The 26,978-nt window shown below is 41.8% G+C and overlaps 1 protein-coding gene across 5 annotated transcripts in view; it reads right to left on the bottom strand.

The window, feature by feature from the left end:
* Positions 1–6,189: 6,189 nt before the first annotated feature.
* Positions 6,190–26,978, bottom strand: part of col12a1b (collagen, type XII, alpha 1b) — a 112,111-nt gene continuing 91,322 nt past the window's right edge. For 4 of the 5 annotated variants that reach the window (XM_067481595.1, XM_067481593.1, XM_067481597.1 and 1 more), the window contains 17 exons: positions 26,693–26,835; positions 25,405–25,514; positions 21,007–21,165; positions 20,450–20,527; positions 17,866–17,952; positions 16,284–16,337; positions 15,879–15,974; positions 14,521–14,574; positions 13,730–13,783; positions 13,583–13,636; positions 13,380–13,451; positions 13,261–13,296; positions 12,783–12,849; positions 12,498–12,683; positions 11,449–11,517; positions 9,664–9,834; positions 6,190–7,111 (listed from right to left, as the gene is read on the bottom strand). In XM_067481595.1, the coding sequence (XP_067337696.1) occupies positions 7,017–7,111; positions 9,664–9,834; positions 11,449–11,517; positions 12,498–12,683; positions 12,783–12,849; positions 13,261–13,296; positions 13,380–13,451; positions 13,583–13,636; positions 13,730–13,783; positions 14,521–14,574; positions 15,879–15,974; positions 16,284–16,337; positions 17,866–17,952; positions 20,450–20,527; positions 21,007–21,165; positions 25,405–25,514; positions 26,693–26,835 (1,585 nt within the window). In that variant the 3' untranslated portion in view covers positions 6,190–7,016. Of the gene's footprint in view, positions 7,112–8,137; positions 9,089–9,663; positions 9,835–11,448; positions 11,518–12,497; positions 12,684–12,782; positions 12,850–13,260; positions 13,297–13,379; positions 13,452–13,582; positions 13,637–13,729; positions 13,784–14,520; positions 14,575–15,878; positions 15,975–16,283; positions 16,338–17,865; positions 17,953–20,449; positions 20,528–21,006; positions 21,166–25,404; positions 25,515–26,692; positions 26,836–26,978 lie in introns of those variants that run through there. The other variant, XM_067481596.1, reaches the window with a different exon arrangement.

Below are 26,978 nucleotides of genomic sequence, written 5' to 3' on the forward strand. Positions count from 1 at the left end.
ACGCTGGCGAACTCATGATTCACTTCAGAATCAATTCAAAACTGAATTGGAATCAGTCATTTACCTTCTGTCCAAAGCAGTTTCCAAGTAAGTAGGTGTCTTTCCCAGGGACTCTTTGACGTGGAACCAGGAAGACCGGTAGTTAGCGTGTTACGTGCAGCGGTGGAGAACAGCATTTGTAATGCAGAGACTTGTGGACAGACGGCAGGTCTTTTTATTTATGTGTTTGCCCCTTAGGTTGCCTGAAGTTCTGATATCATTGAGTCGGTCTCATTTGTTGACAGTGTTGCAGAGTAACTAATTTCAAGTAATTACAGGAAACATACATCCACTTTCATTCATACATCCACTGTCTTCAACTTCTGTTTGCTTTTGCTTTGTGATCAGCTTAAGATCATTTTGGATTCTTTAGCTGTAGTTGTGTTAGAGGTGACAGGATGGCTTCCGCCTGTTAGCATGGTTCTCCTAGCTGTTGGGGAACAGGTAGGTTATGAAAACCATGTCGCCTCCCGAATCAATAAAGCAGTGGTTGTGTTTTTGAAAGGAGCGAGAATCTGTCGGTCAGCTAATAGAAAGTGGCCTGGTGATTAAAGAAGCATATCTTCAAGTGTCACCATTAGCCATTGTTTCTACACAGGTTATGATCTGTGGTTCCGCTGTTTATTCCAAACAAAGTTCGGGAGCGTGAGACGATGTTTTGGAAGATTTGCTCCATTTGAAACTGTGTGAATCTCGGCTGTGAAAACGATACGTTGAGACATGTCTAGTCCCTCAGGCGGCAAGTCTTCCTGTTTCTTGACTCGGAGTCAAACTTTGGAGGTATCTTTTCAGGTGAAGCATGGAGATGGTGCTTATGTGGTGTATGCCAGCTCAGGCAGTGGTTTAAACACGGGTCACAGCGGGTAGAGGCAGATACTGTGGCCACAAATGTATCAGGTCATGTGTTGCCTCACAAAAGATTGTGGGGTTAAATCTTGTTGGCGATGGACTTTAGATTAAAGAAACATATCACAACCTTGAGAAAGCTGGAATACGCAGGAATGCAAAGAAACGCACTACGTTTAAGCAATGATCGAACATCACAAGCTGTCATCTTTTTCTGTCTGTTACTGTTGCTTCTCCCCCACAGGGACCTTTTTAAATCTGAGTGGTGGGAGGCCAAGGCAGAGAAATGAGGATTAACCAGGAAACTCATAGTAGTGAGGATCATGAGGATGACTGGGGTCTGTGTCCTCAGCCATGGTACCATTTGAAGTGCTGGGGTAGCAATCTTTGTGTCCCCTAGACTAGGCTCAGTCATTTCAGGGAGGGGGGTGTTAAAGGGAACTGGTTTCTGTTTCGTCTATGCTCCCAGAGAGGTTACTTGTTTTTAAAAAACTTAGGGATGTTTAGTGAAGTGTAGCCAGAATGAGTGATCGGGGCTGAGGACTAGAACTATTAAACAGATTTTATGATGGATGCGACAGGTGAGGAGCCTCATTTACAGTCTTTTTCTTTTTTTATTTTATTTTTTTCGTGGGGCTTGGTTGGATAGGAAATGTATTTCAAATTACATCAGGTTAATGTGCAGTTGTGTACATTCACTTGGCTTCACAGACCACAATCTGTAATTTCTACATTATATTGGGATTTCAATAACAAACTGTTACAAGATAAAAACACTTTACCAAGAGGTTTAACTCATTTTGGGAATCCTGGAAGAAAAAGAATCATTTTTTTCCCTATAAGCCAATAGTGGGAGGTAGGTACACTGCTTTCTCTGCAGTTAGAGTAAAGACAATTCTAAGCACATTAGAACAAGAGATAAAAGATGAAGACAAAAACTTTAATTAGTTAGAATAGTTCAGAAGCAAGGTCTGCATTGCAGCAGAAGAGCTCGGAATTAGGAGCTTTACTGCACGAAAGGGTGAAAGGAGCTGACTTTGATCAGGTTGTGATAGAAACCCTACGAGTGCTGTTATCTCCCTGATTCCCAAGAAAGGGGACTTGGCTCGTCTAAACGGGAATCCTGTCTCTCTTTTGTGTGTGGATTATAAACTTCTCAATGGTTTTAGCCAATCCTCTGAAGGACTACTTGGAATCGAGTGCACACACTGCTCAAACATTGTGTTCCTGAACAACCTATTAGGGATAATATTTTTCTTATGTGAGATGTGTTTTGATATGTATAAATTGTGTGATTTGGATATTGGGGTTGTGTAATTAGATCAGGGGAATGTCTTTGACAAAGTGGACCACAGATTTTTACCATCTACACTTTGGCTTTGCTGAGAGGATATCATGGATAAAATGACGGTATAATGAGGTCTCTGGTGTAGTGAGAAAGGTGGCGGGTTGGGTCGGCCTTTTCCCGTTAAGAGGAATTACACAGGCTGCCCAGTATCAGGTCAGTTGGACACACTAGTACTGGGACAACTGCTGTGTAGAGTAAGGGAGGGGCCCACAGGATTGTCTTCACCAGGTTTCACATGTGGCCTCGTCTGCATATGCAGATGATGTAACTGTCTTTATATGTAACTGGCATTATATGAAAAACCTTCGTCTCCTCCACCCATCCTGCCAAGGGAATGGTTTGAGGGTATTAGGGGTTTTCTTGGGCACTGATGAAGACCAGAAACTAAACTGTTAGGTCATGGAGGAGGAAGTGTGTGCGAAGTTGTCTAAATGGAAATGGTTTCTACTCCGGCCGTCATGTAGGAATAGGATTCTGGTTGTTGATAACTTGGTTGCCTCCACCCTGTGGCATAGATTGATGGTCCTTTCTCCACCTTGAAGCCTCATGGAGGAAGTGCAGAAGGGTCTTGTTGATTTGTTTTGGTCTGGACAACACTGGACTAGAGCAGCAGTCCTGTACTTTCCTATTGCAGCAGGTGGTCAAAGACTTATTGACATGCAATTTGAAATATTCTCATTCAGGTTACAAACCGTTGAGAGGCTTATATATTTCAGTGGGTCCAACTCGGTGATCACTGCTCGGCCTCTGGTGCCCAGTCCAGTGTCAGGCAGGTGGCTGTTTGTGGAGCTGCTTTTCTTTAGCACCTTCTTATAAGGTCTCGATCTCTAGAGTCTGTGCTACTTCTGAGAGAGGCGATCGGTGTGAAGTCGGGCCATCTGACAGATGATTAGGTCATTGGTTAGAGAGCTCAATGAGAGGACTAACATTAAGTCCAACAGGCTGCTGAACCGCGTAGTGGAAGAGGATCGTGTCTGAATCCCCCGAGAGTAATGTGTCTCTCACTCACACATTGCTCAATCCATCAATCTCAGCCCCGTCAGATCATCTGTTGGAGACCAGCAGTGCATCTTAAGATCTAATAATCACTGGAAAAACCCTCTGAGGATGGAGCTGCTTTGCTTACCGCAGATATTGGAAACACAGACGAGAAACAAATATCCTCTTTGGAAAGTCAATAGGAAATCGTCCAGACAAAGAAGCAAATATTCTCTTTGCAACTGGAAGAAACCGTGTTTATGGGAAATGTGGCTTTAATTTGTAGAATCAGCAGCACTAATGGAAATAGTGGTGTTAAACAGAAGCTACTCGAAACTCCTAATTTATGTTGCTCATATATCAAGACACACACAAAATGTATCAACAGTGTGGTGTCTGTGGCATAGTGGGACAGATTCTTCCTAGTGGCCTTGAGTCGTCCGCACATGGAAACACAAATGTGAACATGCTTCAATGTTTTACATACTGTTCCTGTGTGAGGTCACGGGAGGAACCTAAAAGCTCCGAAGGAACAGGGCTGTCCCAGCCTCATCATACGGTTCCAGTTAGACTGCAGGGGGCTGTAGATTCAAGACCCCACAAATTTGAAGGAAAAATATGTCAAACATTTTGTTTAGTCCAAAATTAAGTCTTGTTAACTTTACTCTGCCAGAAAAACCACAAAGCCTTCAAACATGATTATTTGATTTATTTAAACAATCTTGTGGTTATTTTCCTCATTAATCAAGTGATTATTTAATCATTTCATCCACGAAACATCCCACACTTTCCTTCAAAAACAATACAAACAGCAAATCAACATATCTGAGAAGCTTTTGGAGGATTCTTCAGTGTTTCCCCTAGATACATATATTTTTTAATCATAAGATAATATAGTTTTGTATGCATGCGCACAAATATTTATTTCAATTCTTGCCCTACACAACTCTTGGTAAATTCAATGTTCAAGGAAAACTAAATCCATATCTATACATCTATAAATGAAAAATGCACCATGGGATCATTGTATGAAAATCAGACCCATTTATAGATATTCCCATACAATCCTGTTTCCGAGGGCTTTTCCCTCTTTTACCCTCTGAAAGTGAAGAAATGTCTTGATTTTTGAGTGATGAGTTACCATTTAAATCGATGCCATTTTTGCTTATTTTGTTTATTTTTCCATTACTGTGGGTCCCAGCCAGATGTTTGGTTTGCTTCTTTCCAGAGTGTCCCTGCTGTTCGTCTTGTAAGTGGTACCATGGTCATATTAGTATTAAGAGCAGTAAATACAGTGACACTGGTTCCATGAGAAAATGTTTCACCAACTTCCTGTAACCTGGAGAAGCCCGAGTGAAGAACGAGCCAAGACAACACCTGGATTTAGATACAGTATGAAACTCACTAGTTATTTCATGTTTTCCCAAGTTTGTTCATGTTTCTTACCAAAGCTTTCAGATGCAAATCCAATTCTAGCAGGTAGGAGACACTGACAGAGACTTAAATATTTATTTCTGAACAGGTGTAGATTGGACGATATTAGTTTTTAAAAAGGCTGTCGTGAATCACGGCAGGGGTCTGGTTAGCATATGTGGCTAGTCGTGCCTGTGCTATCAGTGGAAATACTGTTCTTACTCTGGAAAATTACAATTCTGACGGTTACGCCAATAATAAAAGAATTGAACCATTATAATAAATAGTTGCTAGTCAATTTGATTAATAATCACCAAAATACTTTTAATTTATAAAGCATCATTTCAAGAGCTGGAGGGCAGAAAGTCAGCAAGAGGATTGGTGTATACGTGGTGTCTGCAGGTTACATAAAGAAACAGTAAAATTTTAAATCATTTTAAATACTCGGAATAGCCAGTAATACAAAAATCCACATTTGGATATTATTACTGTATTATGTAATATGCATGTCTTCTGTGAATAAACTGGCTAATCCCTCCACTTTCTGTTGCACATGCAGCTTCAGGTCATTTTGTGATAAATGATGTCAGTATTTGAGTAGTGTAGTGAAAGGCACAGCACCGTGATTCAGCATTTAAAAACCCGAAAGTGCAGATGTGATGTTAAAGGCCATGTTTTCCTGTCTTCCTGAGTTCGTTGCCTCATAAGCACCAGCTCCCAGTGAGTCTCACTTAAGGAGTGAACAACTCATGAGGTGTTTCCACGGTGGAGATTTAATTAATAGATGATCAGTGTGTGCTTTGTTTGTTTGTGGCAGTGATTCAGGGGGAAAATGTCTGAAGAGAAAATTGACCTGAGCAAATAAGGCCAAGAAGGTTCTTAACAGCTCCTGCACAGGAATTCAAAGAGGCGGAGGTGAATAGCACTTTAAGACTCTTTCTCTAATTTCCTGACGGCCGTATTTATGCCTGGCTTTCCAAGTTTCCACTGGAGGATAGAGATCTTTCCCTTGGAGAAATCCGACGTGTGCAAGCCAGAGACTTGCTCAGGAATGGAGCAGATAATCCTGGTCTGGCTGCTGAAAACCCTTTTTATGAAGCCTCCCTGTGTCCTGTAAGCTCATTTATTTACTATAGTAAAGTCGCTCATAGACGGACTTTCCTTCAGGTTTCCCTGCTTTATTTGGCCCTAAGATGCTCCTCTGGATAGTGTCTCCTAAGTTAGTCTAAGTCCACTTGGTGGCCTCTAGTGCCGTTCCAGCACATCCCGTTTACTAAGGGTGAAGCGCTGTTGTATCTTGTAGGTTTTTTTTTTTTTTTTTTTTTTTAAATGTAGTTTTGGTTCGTTGGATATTCATCACGGCCGTGAGCGATTGTACGTCTTAACCAATGAGCAAACAAGACAATTCCCACTTAGCTTGTAGTGAAACCACGTGGTTCACTTGGATTTTGTGTGTAAAAGGAAACTGAGATCTACAGATCTACAGATTTGAAAACACCCTTAGCTACTTTTCCCTTCTTTGACCAATACAGACCTGAGCAACAGAGAAAAGAACTACACTGGTGTAAATTTTCAGTAGTTTTATTGAAAAATGCCTCTTCTGTTTTCAGAAATAAATAAGAAAATAAGGCTGTGGAATTTCACAATGTGCAGCTAAAACATGAAGCAGCAACACCATTTCCATAGTCTTGCATGCAGGTTTCAACTGCATTCGATACTGAGAGAATGACAAGAATGACAACAACTATATTCGGAATAAAACAAAGTGAAATGTAACAAACATATTCTAGATATACACCACAGACATGCAATTCCACCTTTTGGTAAAATTAGCTGTGACGAAATAGAGGAAAACTGATAAATATGTAGAGATATAAGATGAAACTGAACCGCCTTAGAAGAGGACGCTGAATGAGAAGGGTTATATTTAACATACTGGATCAACTGCAACAAGGGGGAAAGAAAAAAAAATCATCTGATGTCTACACAGAACAAACTCTTCCTGTTTTCCACTTCGTATGCTGCCTTTGAGTGCACTGTTCAACACTGCTGGTTGGAGACAAACGGGATGCAAATATGTTACAAGCAAAAGACACAAAGTGTTTTCTTTTTTTTTTCTTCAGTTAAAAAAAAAAAAAAAATTCAAACACCTCCCCAACAATCACCCGTAGATTCCCGCCCTCTCTCCAAACCCTTCACCATCCTAACAAGTATTCACATAAATGTAAAGGCATTGAACGATAATTTCAAATGGAACTGAGGTGTCAAACCCCATTTTTAGGTAACGTGCATAATTCAAAACAAACACAGGTTGAAAAAAAAAAAAGGGGGTGGGGGGGGTGGGGGGAAAGAGTGGCTTGTTTTAAGATGGTAGCCTGTTGGAGTCCGTTCTTCATAGGGATCTCTTTCGACGCTGGCTTTGCAACACCTCATCGTCCTCCTCCGGGACTGGGACTACTCGGCTGTTGGTGTCAGGAGGATATTGGCCTAATCGGAGATAGTGTTTGGGCCAATTGAACATGATGTTACAGATGTTCTGTTTGTCTCAGCATGCAAAACAACACGTGTTCTCCTCTGACGGCTTCCTAAAACACTGATGCAGCTTGGGGAATCTTTGAGGGGGGGGGCTTGTGTTTTGGAGGAGCTGGCTAGTTTGTGAAGGTCTGATCAAGATAATCCAACATTAGCTTTGTTTAAGTTGTTATTTTAAGTGTTTTAAATAGTTTTTGTTGTATTAGTATTCTGTTTAAACTAGAACTGAAACCGTTAGTCAGAAATTTATCAGCAGCAGTTTTAAATGAGGGTCGTCATTGAAATCCTAACTCGACTGCCAGTCTAAGCAAAAAACAAGGATCATTTCAGCTAAATGGGGCTGGAGGTCTAATTTTTTTTAGTTTTAATTTGCTAGGTTTCTCAAAATAATCATGATGTATTATTTTGGTCCAAATATCAGCCTGTTAGCATTACTATTAATAAAAAATGTAAAAATATCTCATGTATGTATGTGGAACCCAATTCTATTCCACTGCAACCCGAGCACCATGATGGTTCACACATTTCTGTATCTTTATCACAAATCATGGGTAAAATTAGACTGTTATTGATGTAGGATTTATTAAATTGTTTTATAAAGGTGATCAATCACAAGATGGATGACTGGTACCAACTCACTCACTCTTTAATATTTTATTTAAAAAAGTCACAGTGAACACTTGACAAATCAGGTTCAAATATGAAAATTTCTTAGTGACTTATTTTTCTTCTCAGCTGTGTTCAAAGATGTACTATTCTTTAAAACATAATTTTAGTGTTAATCTTGAGGAGCTGCATAACGTTCTGCTTCATATCTACTTCCTCAGATTCGGGTCTCAGTACTTGGATCAAGTTTGTGTAGTTATTGTTGGTGGCAATAAGAAACTACGCCGTTGTCACTGTTGCCTTTAGTTAAACATATGCTGCGGTTTTGTTTTTTAATTAGTATAATGCCGATTTAAGAAAAGGTCAGTAGGACTGTTTGATTTGTGGATGACTGTTGACTGCAGTCACACTACAGTGTCTTTTTTTTTTCATGTGTAATAAGCTTCAACAATAGTTTGAACTAATGACCAATGTGGGTGAGATGACATGACAGTGCTCACAGAAACTGACTTAAATGTAACTGTAGGTGATGCTTTTACTTTTCACCCAGCTCCCCCCTCAAACATGCCCCTTGTAAACATTTCAGTGCATTTACCTTTTTTGGATGTTAAGTTCAGATGTTAGGTGACTTTTCCTTTCTCCACAATGCAGTGGTTTGTTTTTTTACATGAAAATAAGCAATAGTTGTTCTGGAAGCATTTTTGGTCCAGAAAATTGGGGGGGATCTAACCCTCCAGTGCCACGTGTACAGAAGTGATTCAGTTTGGCCCTGATCAGTTTAAAACTGCTTTAAAAAAAAAAAAAAGACAGTTGAGAAAATGGAATTTAAAAAAAGAGGCATTGTTTGTTGGCATTCAGCAAGCAGCAGGTTTGTTGTTTGCAAAGCACAAGCTTTAAAACTACAGATGTTAGGAACTACATTTAGTGAAGTCGATTCAAACATCATTTACAAGGCACAAATTACTTTATTTACACGTCACTTTGAGAGAAACGCTGTTACGAATCCACCTTTGTTAGTATTGGTTTGTGGGGCCGTTTGTTGTTTCGAGCATGCTCCTCCACTGAACCCAAGGTGTCTTTGTTTGGTCTTTGGCTTCAAGAAGCAAACAGGCCAACAAACAGATGGGTGCCATCACCGCTGCTGTGAGTCGATGTTAGTACTGGTTCCCTCTTTGTTGTTGCGTTGTTTTCAGAATAGTTTGTTAATGGTTTCCTTTGACGGTTATCCTTAAAACAGCTCTAGAGTGCGAGAAAGTGTTTCAGTTGTGTTTTTCAGGAAGTCAGTGAAAGCAGCACAGGTGGCATAGAAATTCTACTATGGTGAACCTGAAACGGGCCAAAGAGGACAGAACGTGTCAGTCAAGTCAAAGCAGAAACAGGATCAACATCTCTTGAATTCCTCTGCAATGATTAGCAGCTACAATGTGCAGACTGTGCACATGTTAAGATGAAAGTACGTCATGGACGTGACCAGCGTAACACGCACATCACAAGACTGTTCTGGTTTACTAGTTAGACACGTTCAAGCACCACCAGTCAGTTTAGTTGAAATTGGCCTGTATGAACTGCTATTTCTATGAGTTCAAGCGGATGTTTGTGCAAAATATGAAGACGTTGCCGTGATATCAGGTTCACACAGGAGGATGGACACCAGCAATTTGTGACACTCGGGCCTCCTCAGCTTATGCTATGACCAATTAGCATGTTAGCTGGTGTAAATGAGCTGTGGAGCTGCTGGAACGTGTTTGTCTTTGAAAAAGGAGCTGATCAGGTCCCGTCTCTGTAGCAGACTCTTATTTATCTTTACGGAAACAATTAGTTTGAAGTCTTGCAGTTTGAATTCAGTTACGTTGATTTCTTTCCCGAATTATGAGCTATGATTAATTAGCCTTCATACGTACCTAAGTATCCTTGACCGTTATAAGGAATCCCAACACACTGTGAAGAGTCGCAGTATCCAGGAGGTCCAGGAGGCCCACGGACTCCAGAGTAGCCTGGACGTCCGGGGGGACCACGAGGTCCAGCAGAGCCTGCAGGGCCTGGAGGTCCTGTTCGGCTTTCTCCTGGTGGACCTGGTGGGGAAAAACAGACATCCATAAAGACCACAAACGCATCACCAGGACTCTCTCGCATAATTGGGCCGATGTGTAAAATAGGGTTTTTATCTGATCCATACTGAGAATTTCAGTAAAAAGTTATAAAGGACAATCTTAGGTTATTGATTTATGGATTGATGGATAAAATGCAACAGTATTTACTCATACTCCATAAGTGGATATAAAATACCAAATATTCCAGTTCCACGTTGTCAATAGTATTTACATTTATTACAAAGCAATAAATCAAATCAGTTGTTGCCCCGTATTTTACAACACTCCCCAGCTGTGCCGTGCTGGTCCAAGCCCGGTAGAAATTGGCGCGGGTTACGTCAGGAAGGGCATCCGGCGTAAGAACTGGGCCAAATCCACATGTGCTGACCCTGAACTCACAGAATAAGCCGAAAGGACAAAAATAGATAAATCTTACAATAACAGGCCCATAATGCAGGGACATGGCCAGGACACAGGGTTCGACTACATTTGTTAAATGTTGTCCAAATGCTGTGGCACACAGCCAGTTAAAGCTTGATCTGATTTATTTAGAAATTATTGATTGTCAAAAACAGTGAGGCCCAGAGGGATTGTTTTCTTTTTACTATCATATTTAGATTCATTCAATTTATTACACTGCAGTAAAACGGCCTCAAGCTAAACTCCAAGTCAGTGTTTTGTGATGTCTGAAGCAAACAGATAATTATGGTTCAGTATCACTGCCACACTCTGATTCCAGCTGGAAACCTAATAAATTACTAAATAGTTGCGACTGCTGCCGACAGTCTTGGGCACAAGATTTGGAACATTTAAAAAAAAAAAAATTTAACTTGGGGGGAAAGCATGGGGGGTGGGCTGCAGGATTTGCCGATTTTCCACTCTGCGTTATGTCTAGACGGGGACCAAGCCGAATTGGAAAGTGTCCTCGATGGTTGTGTCCTCGGCATGTGTTGTGAATGAAGCCTCTTACGCAACGAGTCACCGCTGTCCACCAACCCTCTTCCACAGCTTGACCTCGTTTGTCTCAGGGTGTGGGGTTACAGCAGGACTGGAGCTGCTTTGAGCCTCTGGGCAGGATGACCTCATTATTTTGTGGTCACAAGTTTCTATTTTAAAAAAAGTCCAGCGTATGATGTAGCGATTAATTGTTTTATTATAATCACCAACTGATCCCATCTGCTCAAAAGCAGCTACCACACTGAATGGAGCTCCAGTACATTAAGTCTCATTTCTCACCTGTTTCTGTTTACTAAGTTCTGTAATGGGCCTGAGGTGAGTGTAAGCTGACGGGCGTCGTTTTTAACACCTACATTTGTAATTCAAGCCAAAAACCTCTACTTTGTTCTCATCCATCCAGAAAATGTTTCTTCACATGGTCTTCAGACAAGTACCACTGTTTTTGGGGAGTAGTGGTGTTGTCCCGTGTTTTTCTGATGGTGGACTTAGAAACACTATTACGTTAAGGTTCCTTTTTAAGAAATCTCCAGTCTTTTTGAGCCGTGTCACACTTTGTTAGTAGAGACCCAGATTTCCCCTCTTTAAATACTGTACAACCTGCAGTATTAAACGTGTTGATTAAAAGCAGCAGCAGCACACCTGGAGGACCTCTTTGTCCCTTCTGGCCGACCACCGTTGCTCCTCTGTCGCCTTTCTCTCCTGGAGGACCTGGAGAAAACACAGTCACAATAGTTCTTTAAATACAGGTCAATAATCTGGAGCACAATAACTTGATGGATCCACAACTGGTATTTATGATGTTGACATTATTTTACCCCCCCCCCTCCCCCAACTGAAGTAGTAAAATGAAACGTGTACTAATCAGAGATAAGGACAAAGTGTCTCCTGTCTTGTCTGAAAAAAGATGCATAAAACAGTGACAGGTTTTCCTTGGTTGAGTTTTGGCTCCAGCACAATGGACCTAAAATTCCAGTAAAAGGCAACGACTCCAATCTGGAAACAGCTTTTTCTAAATGTCGTCACAATGTCAACTATCCGATCTGAACCATTTGTTGGCTTTAATTGGTGCTTTTGACTTATTGTTTTGGAAATGCTGTGTTCTACAGAGAATCCAACTTGTCCCCCTTCACCCCCCTCCCACTTTAAAATCTAGTGTGTGGAGCCACCTTCCTTGATCACAGTTCTAAAGGCGGCATTTGACCATCAGACTTGTAAAGTTTTTATGCCTTTCCTTTCCAGCTTCATTCCCCATTTGGATGTTTAGGTCTTTGGCCTAAAAACGCTTACAATCACTTGAAACTGGGAGTGAAAACTTAAAGCCCGAGTTCCAAACTGTGAAACAGCAGCCAGGAGCTGATTAAAGCACTGACAGACATTGTGCATGAATGCTCATCAATGGAACACTTCCTCTAGTCCGATGCTAAGATTTGACTGCAGCCTAGTTACTGCACAGTGGTTTTCTAGTGGCATGATGAAAACTCTGTCCTAATTACATCATGTTGGTCTTTTTCTGGGTTTATGTGAAGCCTTGGGATCAGTGAGCGTATGATGAAGCCAAGTCTTGTTAGCATTTTGTGATGGTTTTGCTTCTGAAATAAACCTTCTGCAGTGTAAATAATCTCTAGGCAGCTTTTTGTGATGTTACTTCTAGACAAGGTTTGTAAAATCTGGCTGTGCTGTGCTGTTACCTCTTTCCCCCTGTTGGCCGGATAAACCTGGACTTCCTGGGAAACCGTTCCGTCCGGCAGGGCCTGGCTCCCCACGGGGTCCCTGATTGCCTGGGGATCCTGGAGGCCCCGGAGGGCCTGGGTTGTTGCTGCGGTACATGCCATTGGGGATCTGGTTCAGTATCGTGGTGAAACGACTAATTTGTGCTGCAATAGCAGATGAAAAAGGAAGATTAAAACAAATCTCAATAGTAAGTGGCAGAAAGCTCAACAGTGCCAGAACTGCAAACACAGAGCTCCACTTACAGTTTACCAGCTGCTCGCAAACTTGTCTGGCGATTGAACGCATCATGTTCTGAGGAGCAAAGTCACCCTGCAAACAGGTGTGATTACAGATTGGATGAGTGTTGTGGTGTCTCAAGTTTCTTAGAGGAACAATTCTCTGCAATTCAGCGGCCCAAACAATAAGAGCTCAGGTAATGTTGTTTGAAATGTTTTCTTGGATTTCAATAGTTCTAAGCTGTGTTGCTGTCATTTTAATTTTCTGCACATATCAAGCTTCAGTTTTGTTGCATTTTGTGGAGCCTTGTCTGTATTTAGACCTGGGAACTAAAAATGCAGATTACATTCATCATGTGTAGCTGCATCCAATGTAGTTTCATGCGCCAACGTTAACAGGGTTTAAACTGACGTTAGATTAAAGCCCATTAGAAAAACAGATGCATTTTCGCACATTTGAAGTTTCTAAGTTGTTACCATATTCCATAAATTAAGATTTGCTTACTCGCTCTCCCTTGTCTCCTTTTGGGCCAACAGCACCCTTTAAAAAACAAAACACAAAATAGTTTAAGGATTCAAACTCAGAGATGCTGTTCCATGGACAAAGCTGCGAGCACAACTTACAGGTGGACCAGAATCTCCAGGGTTTCCTGGTTTTCCTGTAGGGCCTGGAATTCCAGGAGCTCCTGGAGGCCCCTGCAAGGAAACGGTGAGAAATCACTGGAAACACATCATCCTATAGAGAAGCCTTTTCAGTGGAATCTGTATTTCTCTGGGTGAGGCAGCAGTTTTCAAGTGTACACATGTCAAAGCATTAAATGTCTCACCATGAGCCCTGCAGGGCCTCTGGGTCCAGCTGGTCCAGCATTTCCTTGAGGGCCCTGAAATTAAAAGAGCACGACATAAAAATGGAAACCCATCCTGTTTATGCTAAGAATGTGGAGAGCAATTAAAACCAGTCTGTCTGTACTCACCCTCGCTCCAGATGGTCCGATAGGGCCGACGGTTCCAGGAGGACCAGGTGGACCCTGCAAAACCAGAGACGAAAACTCAGCCCATTCCTCCTGACTGACCAACTCAAAGCAGTTTCAGCATCAGTACCTGCATGTTTACCTGTAAAACTCTTTTGTGCTAATTTTCTCAGAAATCTCTCTGCTCTTTGATGCCTTTGTATAAGATTTACTGGGACTATAATTAATTCCAGATCAGTTTTATTAGGCATTATAAACCAGGACCCGCATGGTCTGGAAATCATTAAACGCCTGTTGCTACAGCATTTGCTCCAGCGTGGTCACCTGCAGCCTGCTCGTGCCATCAACAGCAATTCTTGGAAATAAACTCAGCATTTAGTCCGTCTGAGTCATGACTGTACAGCAGTGTGAGGGAGGAAGAAGAAGAGGGAGTGATGAAGGCTAAACAGTCACTGTCACAGCTTTGGGACCTACCAACATGATCACTGCACCGTGAAAAGGTAGAAAGTAATGTGCTGATTAGCTGCAGTCCACATGTTCTCCAGTCAAACCAGGTTGGACTGTAGCTCCTTGTTTATTCACAGACTACAGCATCGGACCACAACACTTTGGTAATAGTTGCTCTTGGCTCTAACTTCACAAGCTTCTCACGTTAAATAATGGAGAACTAATGCAGAGACACACGTCTGCTTCGCTCTGAATTCCCACCAGCCAGTGTCCAGTTACCTGGACAACAGCAGACTAGTTGTACAAATATCAATCTCTGATAACCTGCCACGTGGAGCTGCACTTACTTTGTGTCCGGGCAAGCCGGGGTCACCGGGGTCTCCCTTTGGTCCAGGGCGGCCCTGTAGGCAGGAACGAGAACATGTGTTTAATATGCACAGCGCAGACATTTAAAATGAAAATGCTGTGTTTAAGATGTGGTTACTGTAACCCACCACAGACCAGTGCATCTTAATCTAATATAAACACAGACGGGCTTTGGTTCCCACAATGTTTTAGGTCTGGGTTAAAACAAGAGGCCTATGAACATTACAACGGATCTTTGTGTGCTTCAATTGTTCCTTTTCCCATCAGCGAAACTATAACCCAGCTAGTCTGGACTATTTAAGTTAAGGTTTACATGCAGGTGATCAACCCAGTTTGGTTATTCAGTTTCAGTTTCTATTTTTTTCCCCATAACGATGTGAATCATCTCATGTTGTCACAGTAACTAACCTGATCTCAACCTAGAAATCAAATCTTTTACACTGAGAATTCGAGCACTGACACAACAAACAAGCACGACTCCAAGTCACTGTTGCTCACTTCAGCTTAATAACTGTTAATCAGCACCTCTACATCGAGGACCGTGTGCATCGAAACATTGAACATTAGTTGGTGACGACTTCAGGAACCTTCACTGGTGAAAGCCAAATATTACGTTTGATCCTGGATTCAGAACCAAAACCTAATATTTTCAAATTGAGTCCTGAGTCTCTAGATGAGATAAAATGCTGATACACTCCTGTGGTTTTCCTTCAGTTACCATTGTTTGCTCAGATGCTCAAATACGTTTCATGTCATCTTCGTGGCTTTTGGCCTCAGGTCTACAAAGCATCACCCTGTAGTCCTGTCGAGTAAAAGGGTTTTCTATCTCTCTAATTTACAGTTGACTAAGTGAAATGCAGATATGCTCGAACGGTGCACTTTTAAAGATACGAACAATAATGCCCTGAAGGAACGTGACTTATTATGCTTCTAAACGTCTGAATGATTAAAGTCCGTAAGTCAACAGCTGTCAGATAATGTTGTAAAGAGTCTGAAGTAGCAGAAAGTGAAATAAATGTACATGTTTCTCTCCATCATTGTTTGTCTGCTGTGACCTTTCTGGAGACACAACCAGGGAACATTTCTGTTTTATTTGGGTACATGTCATCTCCCAGATGGAAATCCACACCAGTGATTTATTAGCATGCAGTGATTTTTGGGATCACTTCTTCCCTTCAGACATGAAGTTGAGTCTCTGCCACAGACACTCCCCAGCTTGTAAATTCCCTTCATAATAAATTGACTAGTAATCCCTGCTCCGCAGTGCCGGGGCATCTCGAGATTTATGCTCAGTTGCTCAAATCGCCTGTGGCTGAGAGCAGGGAGTGTTCAGACTTACTGCTTCTCCTGTCATTGACAGCCCACTTGGTCCTTGAGGGCCGGGCAGACCCATGGGCCCAGGTGGTCCGTTATCGCCCCGTGGGCCGACTGGTCCCTGTGAAAGACGGAAAGGAGGTCAGACTGGAAGTATTCCAACACTGCAGGAGCGCTTGTTGATATCTGCTGATATCTCTCATCCCAGTTCAAGTATGCTACTGTTGCAGGAGATGAGGAATGCTCAAAAACACTGCTTCAGTGAGTGGAATCAGATGTTCTTACTCGCTTCAAAGTGTATTTTAAACAATCTTTTGTTTTCATTGAGGGCAGATTACTGAAGAGTTCTGTTCCGAAAAAAGAAAACTGTGGTAGATATATTTTTTTTCCCACCAGTGTTTATTAAAAGGTTTTAAAATGAGGTACTTACGGCAGGGCCAGGCTCTCCTCTGTCGCCTCGAGGACCTTTGATGCCAGGAGCACCCTGATGAGGAGGAGGAGGAACATTTATCATGTTAACGCCCATAAAAGCAGCAGTTCATTTGTCATCTTTCATGTGTGAAATATTCACCTCAAGTCTTTCATTATCCATTTTTAAAATGTTTCTGATAAGACATCAGTCAAATATCCGTAGATACTATTGGGACTTTGTCCTGGTTACGTTTAAAAAGCCAGCAACTTGTAAAAATCACCTTTTTGGCTGGAAATTGTCTTAAAGCATCACACTTAATGAATCTGAGGCAGGATCAGAACAAATTGGTGAAAATAAACTAAAATAAAGCTGCACCAGGTCCTGTGTGTTTAAGTTTAGCACCTGCCTAGAATGAAGCCGCTCGAGTGGGCTGCACTCAAGACACAAAAGATATCAAACACGCGAGTAAACCTGGACTGTTTGTTTGGGTCAATCAAATTCGATTCCAAACCACTTGGAACTAAGAAGATGTTGTTTGGACGATTAAGTGGAAATTTTTAGTGAACAAATTCATTTTAAAGACAAGTCTGGAAAAATTCTAAAATTTTCTGCTAGCAAACAAATCAACGTGCTGCTCCGTCTAAAACAAAGGCTCCTTAAACAACAGAAATGTCGTATTTGCTGGGGATTAATCCACAGTCGGCAGAGCAAAACTGAACATCAGTGTGCTGAAGGAATTTATGACATAAAAAGTAGAGTGCACGACACGTCCAGCGTGATCCAGAAATCCATATCTGGCTCGTTATTATGGTCAAAGCTCTACATGTAGGTAACAGTAAGTAAAGAATAGAACAGCCCAAAACTAGCTGTTGAAGTTCTGACTTTTGGAATATGTCAAATATGCATTTTTTAACAAATAATTCCTTTGTTTTTTTATTTTTTTAAATTAAGAAGGAAACATTTTGACTGACTGGCTCTGGAAAACACAAGTTGGCAATAATGTGTTTTTCCTAATAACTAAAGCAAAGCTTTAAAAAGGTTAAAATACTGTGATCATCAACTTACAGCATTTTTCAGAAACAACAACCTGAACCAAAGTCTTTCAGTTGCTTAAATCTAAGAAGCGACAACAACGTCCTGAGGTCAGATGCATTAAACACTGTGTAAACACTGTACAGAGACACAAATATGCAGACATTGATTCTTTTCAACTGTTCTGAGGCAACATCTCCACTTTGCCTCTAATCCATGGAAGCAGGGCATCAGTTTGTAAGCTGGTACTGCTGTTTACTCCACTGATTACAGCAGGCAAAGTATCATCATATTCAAAGGTCAGAATGAGTCATTTAGCTATGGAATTCATATTGATTCTCCACATCATATGTGCTGCTGGCTGCACAAAAGGTAACGTGCACACACGGTCACATCACATTGTTCTTTAAACAAGTTGGAAAAGACCAAAGTGTTTCACTTGCTTACTAAATAATTTTCAGGATATTGTTCTTAAATAAACCCACCAACAACAAGTGGGCACTTATATGTGCAGGAGTTGATGCTCTCTTGTTGTAGATTTTGCTCTTTTAAAGATGCTTTTTCTTACCACTGGTCCCTGGGTTCCCGGCAGCCCAGTGGCCTCTGACGTACAGGTACAGGAGTTGGGAAGAGACGGACACTTCAGCTCATCTCTCTGTTCAGAGAAGCAAAGGAAATCACATGTAAGCTTCAACTGATTCCACCCTGGAGTGACAGCAAATATTAGAACAAATCTGCAGGATGAGACCCTGTGAAGTATTTTCTGTTTCAGAGATTTCAGCATGACAAGGAAAAAAAAAAGAGGGATCTTAGAAAGTCAGCCAACCACAGATTGTAGAGGAGGGAGGAGACGCTGTCACAAGGCCCCAGCAGAACAAAAGAACTTAAGATGAGATTTTCCTGCTCTTAAAACTAAAGTGAACATCATGTTGGGATCTGAGAACAGGTGTTTCTCACCATTTCACAGATTTTAGAGAAACTGGAGTCAAATTTAGCAAAATAAATGTGGCAGCATTCCTATTTTATATGAAAACCAAATGAAAATATTCCATTTGCATGACATTGAAGTATATTTGGACTCTGGATAGAGGCTAAGGAAAGTCCTCATTTGTGTCTCTTTGTGTTGCTAGTCCGTGTGTGCGTGTGACATGAACTATGTGCAGATTGTGCAAACCAGAATAACAATCATCCCATTCTCTCAAATTGGCCAAATTCCTTTCGATAGGTCATTTAGGCAGAAACTCCTGTTCAACAGATTTGAAACGTCCTCGTCTCTGCTGTTGCTCCCTACATGTTTATTTGGAGCAGAAAACAAATAATTGCTGTTCTGTAACAGGCCACAGCCTATAAGTGATGACAAAGATTGTGTAGTCTGAGTTTTCTGTGTGCGACAATTCTGTTAATATTGACAGCAGCAGTGAGACTCTGTGAGAGGAAGTTACATTTGGTAATATGTTACAGCGGCTGTGTGAAACACACCGAACTCGTTTTGTCGACTTCACTTCATAAAGGAACTTTACTTCCCAGTCTGAGTGGATATTTCCATGCTAATCATTTAATAATTGTCAGCCCAATCAAGCAGCTGTCCCTGCTCTGCAGCAGCTGAGATAATCGCCCACCAGGCCTCAGTGCTTTTCACAATGTGTTGGACGTCCAACTGCAGAGCGCTGCGCTCAGACAAAGCTGCATTTGTTACAGTGTCTCTGGAGGACTCTGCTGAGACTGAAGTGAGAGAACCAGTCCAGCCGCCAAACTATAGTCTGATCCTGGAGCTGCTGCTGCCCAAACTTTTAGAGAGTTTGGAAACGAACGTCCTTCTCTTTTTACCCTGGCACTAATGTTGAGAAACACCAGATTATAAGTGAGTGATGAAGGCTGCAGAAAACTATGATACTTTTCTACAATTGGCAATTTTGTAAAATGCTCATGTTTGGGCTGTTGGCTTTCTATAAACCACTGTAGCTTTTTAGAGCATTGTAACATTCATTCACTCCCATCAACCTTATTATCATTAGGCAAATTCTACCACCAAAAAGCACAGCGACACATTTAGCCGCTGAAGACCAGATACTGTGGTCAGAAGATGGTGGAGACCAAAAACTGAGCAAGCACCTACAATACAGTGCACACTGAAACACACACATGTTAAATGAGTCTAAGCTGCTGCTTCTTTTTTTTTCTGCCATTTTGTGATCAGTGTTCTCTCACCCTGTTGGCCTTTCATCACACGTATCAACTGGCTCACTCCATCCTTTTTTTTTTCTGAGTCTGTTCTGATTTTGATTATTCAACTCTGACATCTCTACTTTGATCTGCTGCTGAGTCAAAAAAACAACTAAGAAAATCAAGGACACACTGGCTGCTGAGAGCTGTTCTGGACTTGCAGCTGAGTGTTGTAGTGAAAACACTCTTTTCTGCTCATTACTTTTAATCAGCTGTAATTAAATCCACTGTCCCGGAGACGCGATACTTTTTATGAAAAATGTTTGAGCTCAAGCCTGATAACATGTCAAAGGGGAAATTATGCACTTCTATACAAGCAGATGTGATTCTTAAAAGTTCACTTAGAGCTGCTCTAGGTGCAGAAGTAAGATCAGACCACAGTGGGTCAATTCTCTTGTTAAGCAGCTCACAGGGACGACGGAAAACTGCTTTTTGCACTGTACTTACAGTATTTACAAAAACGGAAAAGTGGAAAATACAGTGTGTACGCAAAAGCATTTACAACTAAAGACATATCAGGATACTGTGTATACAATAAAATACTTTTTCCATTTTGCCACAAGCAATGGCCTCAATATTATCTTTACTTGCAAGTCAAAATTGCACGACATGTATTAAAGGCATATGTCTAATCAGGCCTTGAAAATCCATAAAGTCCTTGTTTTATTTTGCCAAATTGTTTATTCTTGTTAAAGGCGGAATTCAGAAAGATATCAGGGAGGATAATCTTTGTTTACTGGCCAAAAACTCCATCAGCCATTTTGGTCTTTCATAATTTATCTAGTGTAGCAGAGAAGATGCTCCTCACTACAGCTGATTGTCTGGACACTAATCTAAAGCCAAACAATCACCATCGTGTAGCTGTTGGCTGCAGGTTAAAGTAGTAAGTGCCCTGTGTCCATGTTTCAGGGAGGTGGGGGTTCCCTTACCATAGATGGGAGGTCACAACATCTGTCCCTGCTGGTCCAGGCCAAGCTGCAGACAATGTCAAACATCTGGAGCTGGAACTGCAGAGAGAGTGGGGGAGAAGCAAAACATGGAAACCATGTTGTGGTACATATGTCTTCTGATGCACAAGGCAAACAGAAAAACAGCAGAGAAAACCACACAGCCAAGTCCCATCAGCCCCAGAGAAGAAAGGAAATGTGTTGATAATAATGTACAGAACTGCTCGTTTTTATGTCTGTTTAATGGCTTTAGATGTAGCACAGCTCATAGTTAATGCTTCAAACACTGATCCTTAAGTGGTAAGAAAATAACATTTTACATTCACCACCAATTAGTGTTATTGTCATGTCTCAGACAAACACAATTCACACCTGCAACACTTTTACTACATTTCTAGAGCTTTTTTGATGCACAGCCTACTGTGCGTCTCATTGAACAGATAGTTTTGTGGTCATAAAGTCAAATGTGAGTAAAATCTTTCTCAAATCCTTCATCGATGAGGTTTTGCTCTTGCTCTGCAGGATTAGCGTTGACTTACAGTTGCTGATTGACCTTTGGCGCCGATGGCTTTGGACATCTTGCCCAGAACCTGGTAGCCGTCGCCGGACGTGTTTCCAGCCGCTTTGATCTCCTTCTCAGCCACTTCTTGGCAGTCGACGTTGAGTTTGACGCCGGTGGATGAAACCAGTATATGGAGCTTCAGAGAGAACGGAAGAAGACAAAGAGAATAATAGATTTTATTGACACACTCTTTGTACTGTGACCAAGTCTGCCGTCTGGTTTTTATCCCGATGGCCTGAAAATGATTAGGTCATCCCGTGTCTGGCTATGGAACCCGAGCTGAGGACAGACGTGCTCGATCGTCTTCCCTGCCGTTCGGTTTCTTGAAACACTCCTGGAATGTAAGAGAACTCAGAGACAGAAAACAGTGCTGCCTGTCCGTTCACTGGGTTAATTGATTAGTCTGGACACTGTATTCATCTGATGTTTAGATTTTAATACTACATTCTGCTGTTTCCTGTAACCATAAGCTAATGAAGAGTTTGAAAAATATCCATCTTGTGGAATTTTCCATTTGTTAACATTAAGGTGCATTCAACAGACAGTCGTTTCTATACGGCGTGGACCAAATCATATATGCTGAAGATTCTGAGTTTCACTCTCTGCATTTAAAGGACACCTTCACTCGCCTTCACTCACATGGAACTGGCTTCCATGTGGTTTGGTTCAGTTTGGGTAGTAATGTCAACCTTTGACCTCCGTACGTTTTAATGTCTACTTCCACCTAAAAAACGCCTCCAGATAGAAGGTCTGTTCATTTATTGACTTTAGAGTAACTTTTAAATACATTTTGTACAGAGTGGGGACTAGGAAACTGGGGGTGGGCAGAGCATCAGGCCACAATGTGGAAGCCTCCAAGATCAAATCCAAGCTTACACACCAGGTTTGTTCTTAAGTGAGACGCTCGGCACCACCTGTGGCTGCCCACCCCACTGCCAGGGCCATGGCTTCAATGCAGTGAGACAATTTCTATAACTACAATAAAGAAGGAACGATCACAGCAACCAGCGTTCCTGTTGTTTTAGGACCAACCTAAACCATCAAGGGCAGATTCCGTGGACTAGAGAATATGTGCAAACCTGCAGTTTCTTATACGCTGCTCCACCACATCTCAGATATTGCTCCTCTTTCAACTGGAAAGAAGTTAAATTTCAGAAGCACTCTCTTTAAAATGCCTTCCTTTCATCTGATTGAAAAGGCATGTGGGGAATCGTCCTCAGCTTTAACTCCTAACTGTGAAATAACTGAGGCTGGACTGGATTTATGTCCGTTACACATACACAGAACCACAATGTACTCTCCTTACTCAGATCTCCCTCACCACATCTCATGATGTCATTTTTGCGGTGAGCCATGATCACTGCCTTTACAACAACTTCTCCTCAACGCTGACCCCACTAAGACAGCAGCCCATCGGAGCGAATCCAGCTGTGGGGAGGGAGAATGCTGCTTTAACAAAGCCGTGGAGCAGCTCCGACAGATGCGGCTCGCTGCTTGTGGTCACTGAGTGTTCGAGGAAATGCAGAGGCATGTTCAACAGACCACAGAGACGCTGAAATATCTAAGAAAGACTTGTGGGACTGTTTCCATTTACACTTTCAGGCATCTGTGTGATGGAGTTTTCATGAAGTCAGCATGGAGTCGCTGTGTCTCTTTCAGCACCTTTACAGTATGCGCTCGTCTGTAGATGCTGAGTTCACAGGATACAGATTTTAAAAGCCAGTAACAACACTGATATGGCCACACTGAAGCTGCCAGCATGTAAATGTAATCAGATTTATGCCAGAAGTCTTCCACTCAGGCTTATTCTCATCATTCCTCTGAGGGTTCAGGGAAAATCTGATCCATTATTCTTGTAAAACACAAAGCGATGTATTAAGTCACAAGTGATTGCTCTCTCCCTCGTGGATACTATCAGCTATTACTGGACCTCACATCTGCCAAAGTAAAGCCAGTGCAGTGTACAAAGTTTCATTCATCTTTCGAGCAGTTCTTTCCAGATTTGGACTCCACCAGACGACTTTAAAAAGAACGATAACACCACTAAGTGGTGGTAACCACGACCAAAACAGGAAAATGACAGACTGATTTAAATTTCTTCAACTTTCTTTCTAATAATGTGGAAGCACCACGCGAGGTGCAGACTGCTGCTAGAAAAGGGTATTTGTGCTCGAGGTAAAATGGTTTTCTGTGCTGAGGTCGTACGCAGGTGGAGGATTTCCTCCAACCTCTTGTAAGCTGGATACATTTTCCTTCCTTTTTTCAGATTGACCAAAGCTAAAACTCTGTTGGAACAGAAAACACACCAGACTAAATGACACTAAAACTAGGTATAATAAGTTAAACGGTTGTGAATCCAACCTCTGGACCTATCAGGCCGGTTAAAAAGGCCAATGTTTTAAAGCAGCAAAGTATCCAGGGTGGAAAAACATCTGAGATCTTCAGTTCTTACTTGTGTAACAGTGCAATTATTATCAAAACTCCCAACGAGTAGGAAACAGAGGGTGTTAAGTAGCGGTGGTCAGGGACCAGCACCTCTTAATTACACTAGGGTGTTAACATGTTACCTGAAATCCCTCCACTTTTCTGCTTGAGGGAATAAAGAAAACACAACCCTCCAAAAAGTAAATGTCAGAGGGTAATAATGGTTATGACTGCAGCAGCTAATCTGTGGACAGGCTTTGTAAATCACTGAGATTCTCTTATTACTTGCTCAATAAAAGACACTGACGTTTTGCCCTTTGCCAGATGCAGCACACACATTCACGCTGGGAGGTATAAGCAAGGGGCTGCAATCATTTCCAAAGTCGGCCTCCAGCCAGCGGAGGTGAGGCTGAGTGACTGCACTTAGCCCAGAGGAGAGATGGGACAGTGCAGAGCGCTGGACGTGAAACCCCACCCTCCTGCTGGCGCGCCACAACTGTTCTGATGTCATTGTTCAATAGCAGTGACCCAGTATTTTCCAGGCAAGTGTCCCAGCAGTGGCTGCAGTGCATTTTTAATAGTCTCCCCCTCTCAGAAGAGCTTATGGATCCTTGTGAAACTTGTGATATTGCTGGACAGCTGTCTACAACTGCTTCCCCTCAGTAATAAGTCTTGTAAATGAGTGTCCCTTACAGCACTATGGCACACACACACACACAGACACACACACACACACTGTCCTTACACCCATAGCTTCACTACAGAGTCTGTGCTTATTGTCTACATCAGGTCAAAGAAATGGTTTATGCAGGAAATACAGCTTCTTGTAGTAATGACTGTTGACTTTCTGTTGGAAAGTGCCATCAAACTGTGACCATTCTGCATGAACACGAGTAGAAATCAAATCTATCCAGTTTAGCAGCAGGATCAAACAGCTGAATCAGCACCTCACCAAACACCCTTTGGGGAAAATAATCCAGGTACAAAACACTCTGTCTCTAACTGCAGCACAGTCTGACATTTGAACTTTGACCAATCCGTCAAAACTTTACGTCCAAATTCACATCAAGAGTCCGACGATAAACGGCAACACTAGCAGTTGTCTAGTAAAGCGGCTGTTCTACTGTTTTGGATTTTAAAATGCTAAATACTTACTTTCTTTGAAACTGTGATATTTACCCCAAATCCCAGGACTTTAATGACATAAGTTGATTTAAAGCACAACTTCCATCATTTTCTAAACTAATTGTATTTCAACAATACAATACCTACAACACCAAGACAAACACTAAAACAAAAAATGAATTGCTCCTACTCATTATAATGTCTGTCTGCATAGTCCTATAGTGTAGTGTAGCTGTCAGGGGTTTGAATATGTTTTAAGTAAAAAGTTACAACCTGAGAATAACAAAGACACAGATCCACAGAACCAGCATCATCTTTCTGTTTTGCTTCGCTTCTGAATGATTTAAACAAAGCCAGTGTCATTTGAGTCTTAGTTAGGGATTTTTAAAAAATAAATAAAATCCAGGTTTTTGGATTCAGTTCAGAGGGTGAGAGCCTGAGTTTGCTGCGCTTAAGCTTTACGCAACTGCAGAGGACCACATCTGTGTGAGTTGACATGTCTTCAGCAACACATCTGTAGTTGAAGGTGCTCTGCCTGTAATATACAACACACTTGGAATCTAAGGCAGTGTGTATCTGTACGACCTTAAGATATCCAGCGAGAACAAAGAAGCGATTTGAGAGATATCTATCTCTATCTATCTATCTATCTATATATATAGACACACACACACACACACATACACACACACACATACACACACACACACTGCTCAGGCAATGCTGCTACTTTGTAATGTGCAGTCTGCTGTGTGACCAATGTCTCTGCACAATAAGTGGTGATAAAGTCTCAAGCTTTTGTCTGATGGCATCAGTGTGTGTTTACCTTGTGGAAGCTTCCATGGAAGATCTTCTTCACTTGACTGCTGTCGAATGTGACTCTCTGGATCTCACCTCGCTCGTCTTTGTTGTAGAACGACACAGTCTGGCTGGAGGCTGAGCGGAGACAAAGATATTACACACAGGTCTGTAGATTCACGTGAACAGAAGCTGCTTCAGCTGAGAGCTTTTAGTGTTTTTTTTTCCTAAGTCAACCATTTTGCAAATTGTAGTGCAAACAGGCTTCTGAAAAGAAGCCCTTGTTTCTGTCAGTGAATTAAATGTAATTATGCACAAGTCAAAACATTTGAAATGAGCGGAACAAACTGGAGCTACTGATGCATGTTCAGGTTGGGATGTTTTCTGCTTTGCAAGGAATTGTTCTGACTCATTTCCCTCAGTTTGTGCCTCCCTCAGAGGCAGGTTTACCAAACTGAAAACAGCAAACTCACATCGCAGCCTGGCAGGAAATTAAATTACACACTATAAATAGCCAAGTACTTCGTGGCAGTTCAACCAGTGTACTGCTGTCATTATTTAGCACAGAGGTTATAAAGTTTTTGTGAAATCAATATTTTTAATTTATGAACAGGATATTTAAATTTGGATCCTTGAAGTCATTGGAAAAATGAAGATGGTTTATAGTAAAAACAGTATCTCGGTTTCCTTACACTGTAATTTAAGGCAGGTCACAGTACAGTAGGTAAAGCTTTGCAAACATTCTTCTGGAGCATTTTATTTTCTGGGATTCAGATATTTTGATTGTGCAGCTTGTGAGCAGTCAACAAATTGAAGCTGCAGTCCCTTTAACGCAGCTCTGTGATCATATGATGAGTACTTCACTTCTTTAGGGGCCTGTGTAAAACCACTGAATTGGACTCTGCCTTCTAAAATGTGCTTTACATGTTGGAAGCTGTGGGACACAGGGCAGCAAGTTAACTTTGGGTCCAACTCTTCCCCCGAATGCTAAAACTCGTTTTCCCTGTCATTGTTAAACCTTTCTTTAATGATCATCACTGTCGCCTAGGACCCATGAACAACCAATCAGGACTGGAGTTCTGCTGAAGCCCAGTAAAGCATCCTGCTGAGAGGCTGAGGCTTTACAAGGACCAGCTGAGCTCGGGCGACGACGTGACAGCATTGAGATAAAAGAACTCTGCTAAGTTATCAACTGAGACCGAAGCAGCTGGCTCATTACAACCCACTCTGATTGTTTCATGACCAGATACCCCCACCCACATGTTTCCACACCACCACACTCACGTCAGAAGATCAGAATAGCAGATGATATTTACGGTCAATTGTGACGCCGGTCTCTGGCTTGTGGTCTTTACTTGACACCTGCCAGATGTCGAAGGCCTCGGTGGGAGAGTCGGGGAGGAGGCGGAACATCATAATAATGGTGTAGGCGTGGGGGAGACCATCAGGGTGGATGTCTCTGTTCAACACAAAACAAAGAGATTCTTGTTATAGAAGATAATGGAGACGAGGAGCCCAGAAGCTGTTGTGGAGGTGCTGGTCCACTTTATGTAAATGGCCACTTATTTAGCGCTTTTCAATGTTGCTCATCATTCTTCCATT

Source organism: Channa argus, chromosome 17 (assembly GCF_033026475.1).
Source record: "Channa argus isolate prfri chromosome 17, Channa argus male v1.0, whole genome shotgun sequence".
In the NCBI taxonomy this organism is placed as follows: domain Eukaryota; kingdom Metazoa; phylum Chordata; class Actinopteri; order Anabantiformes; family Channidae; genus Channa; species Channa argus.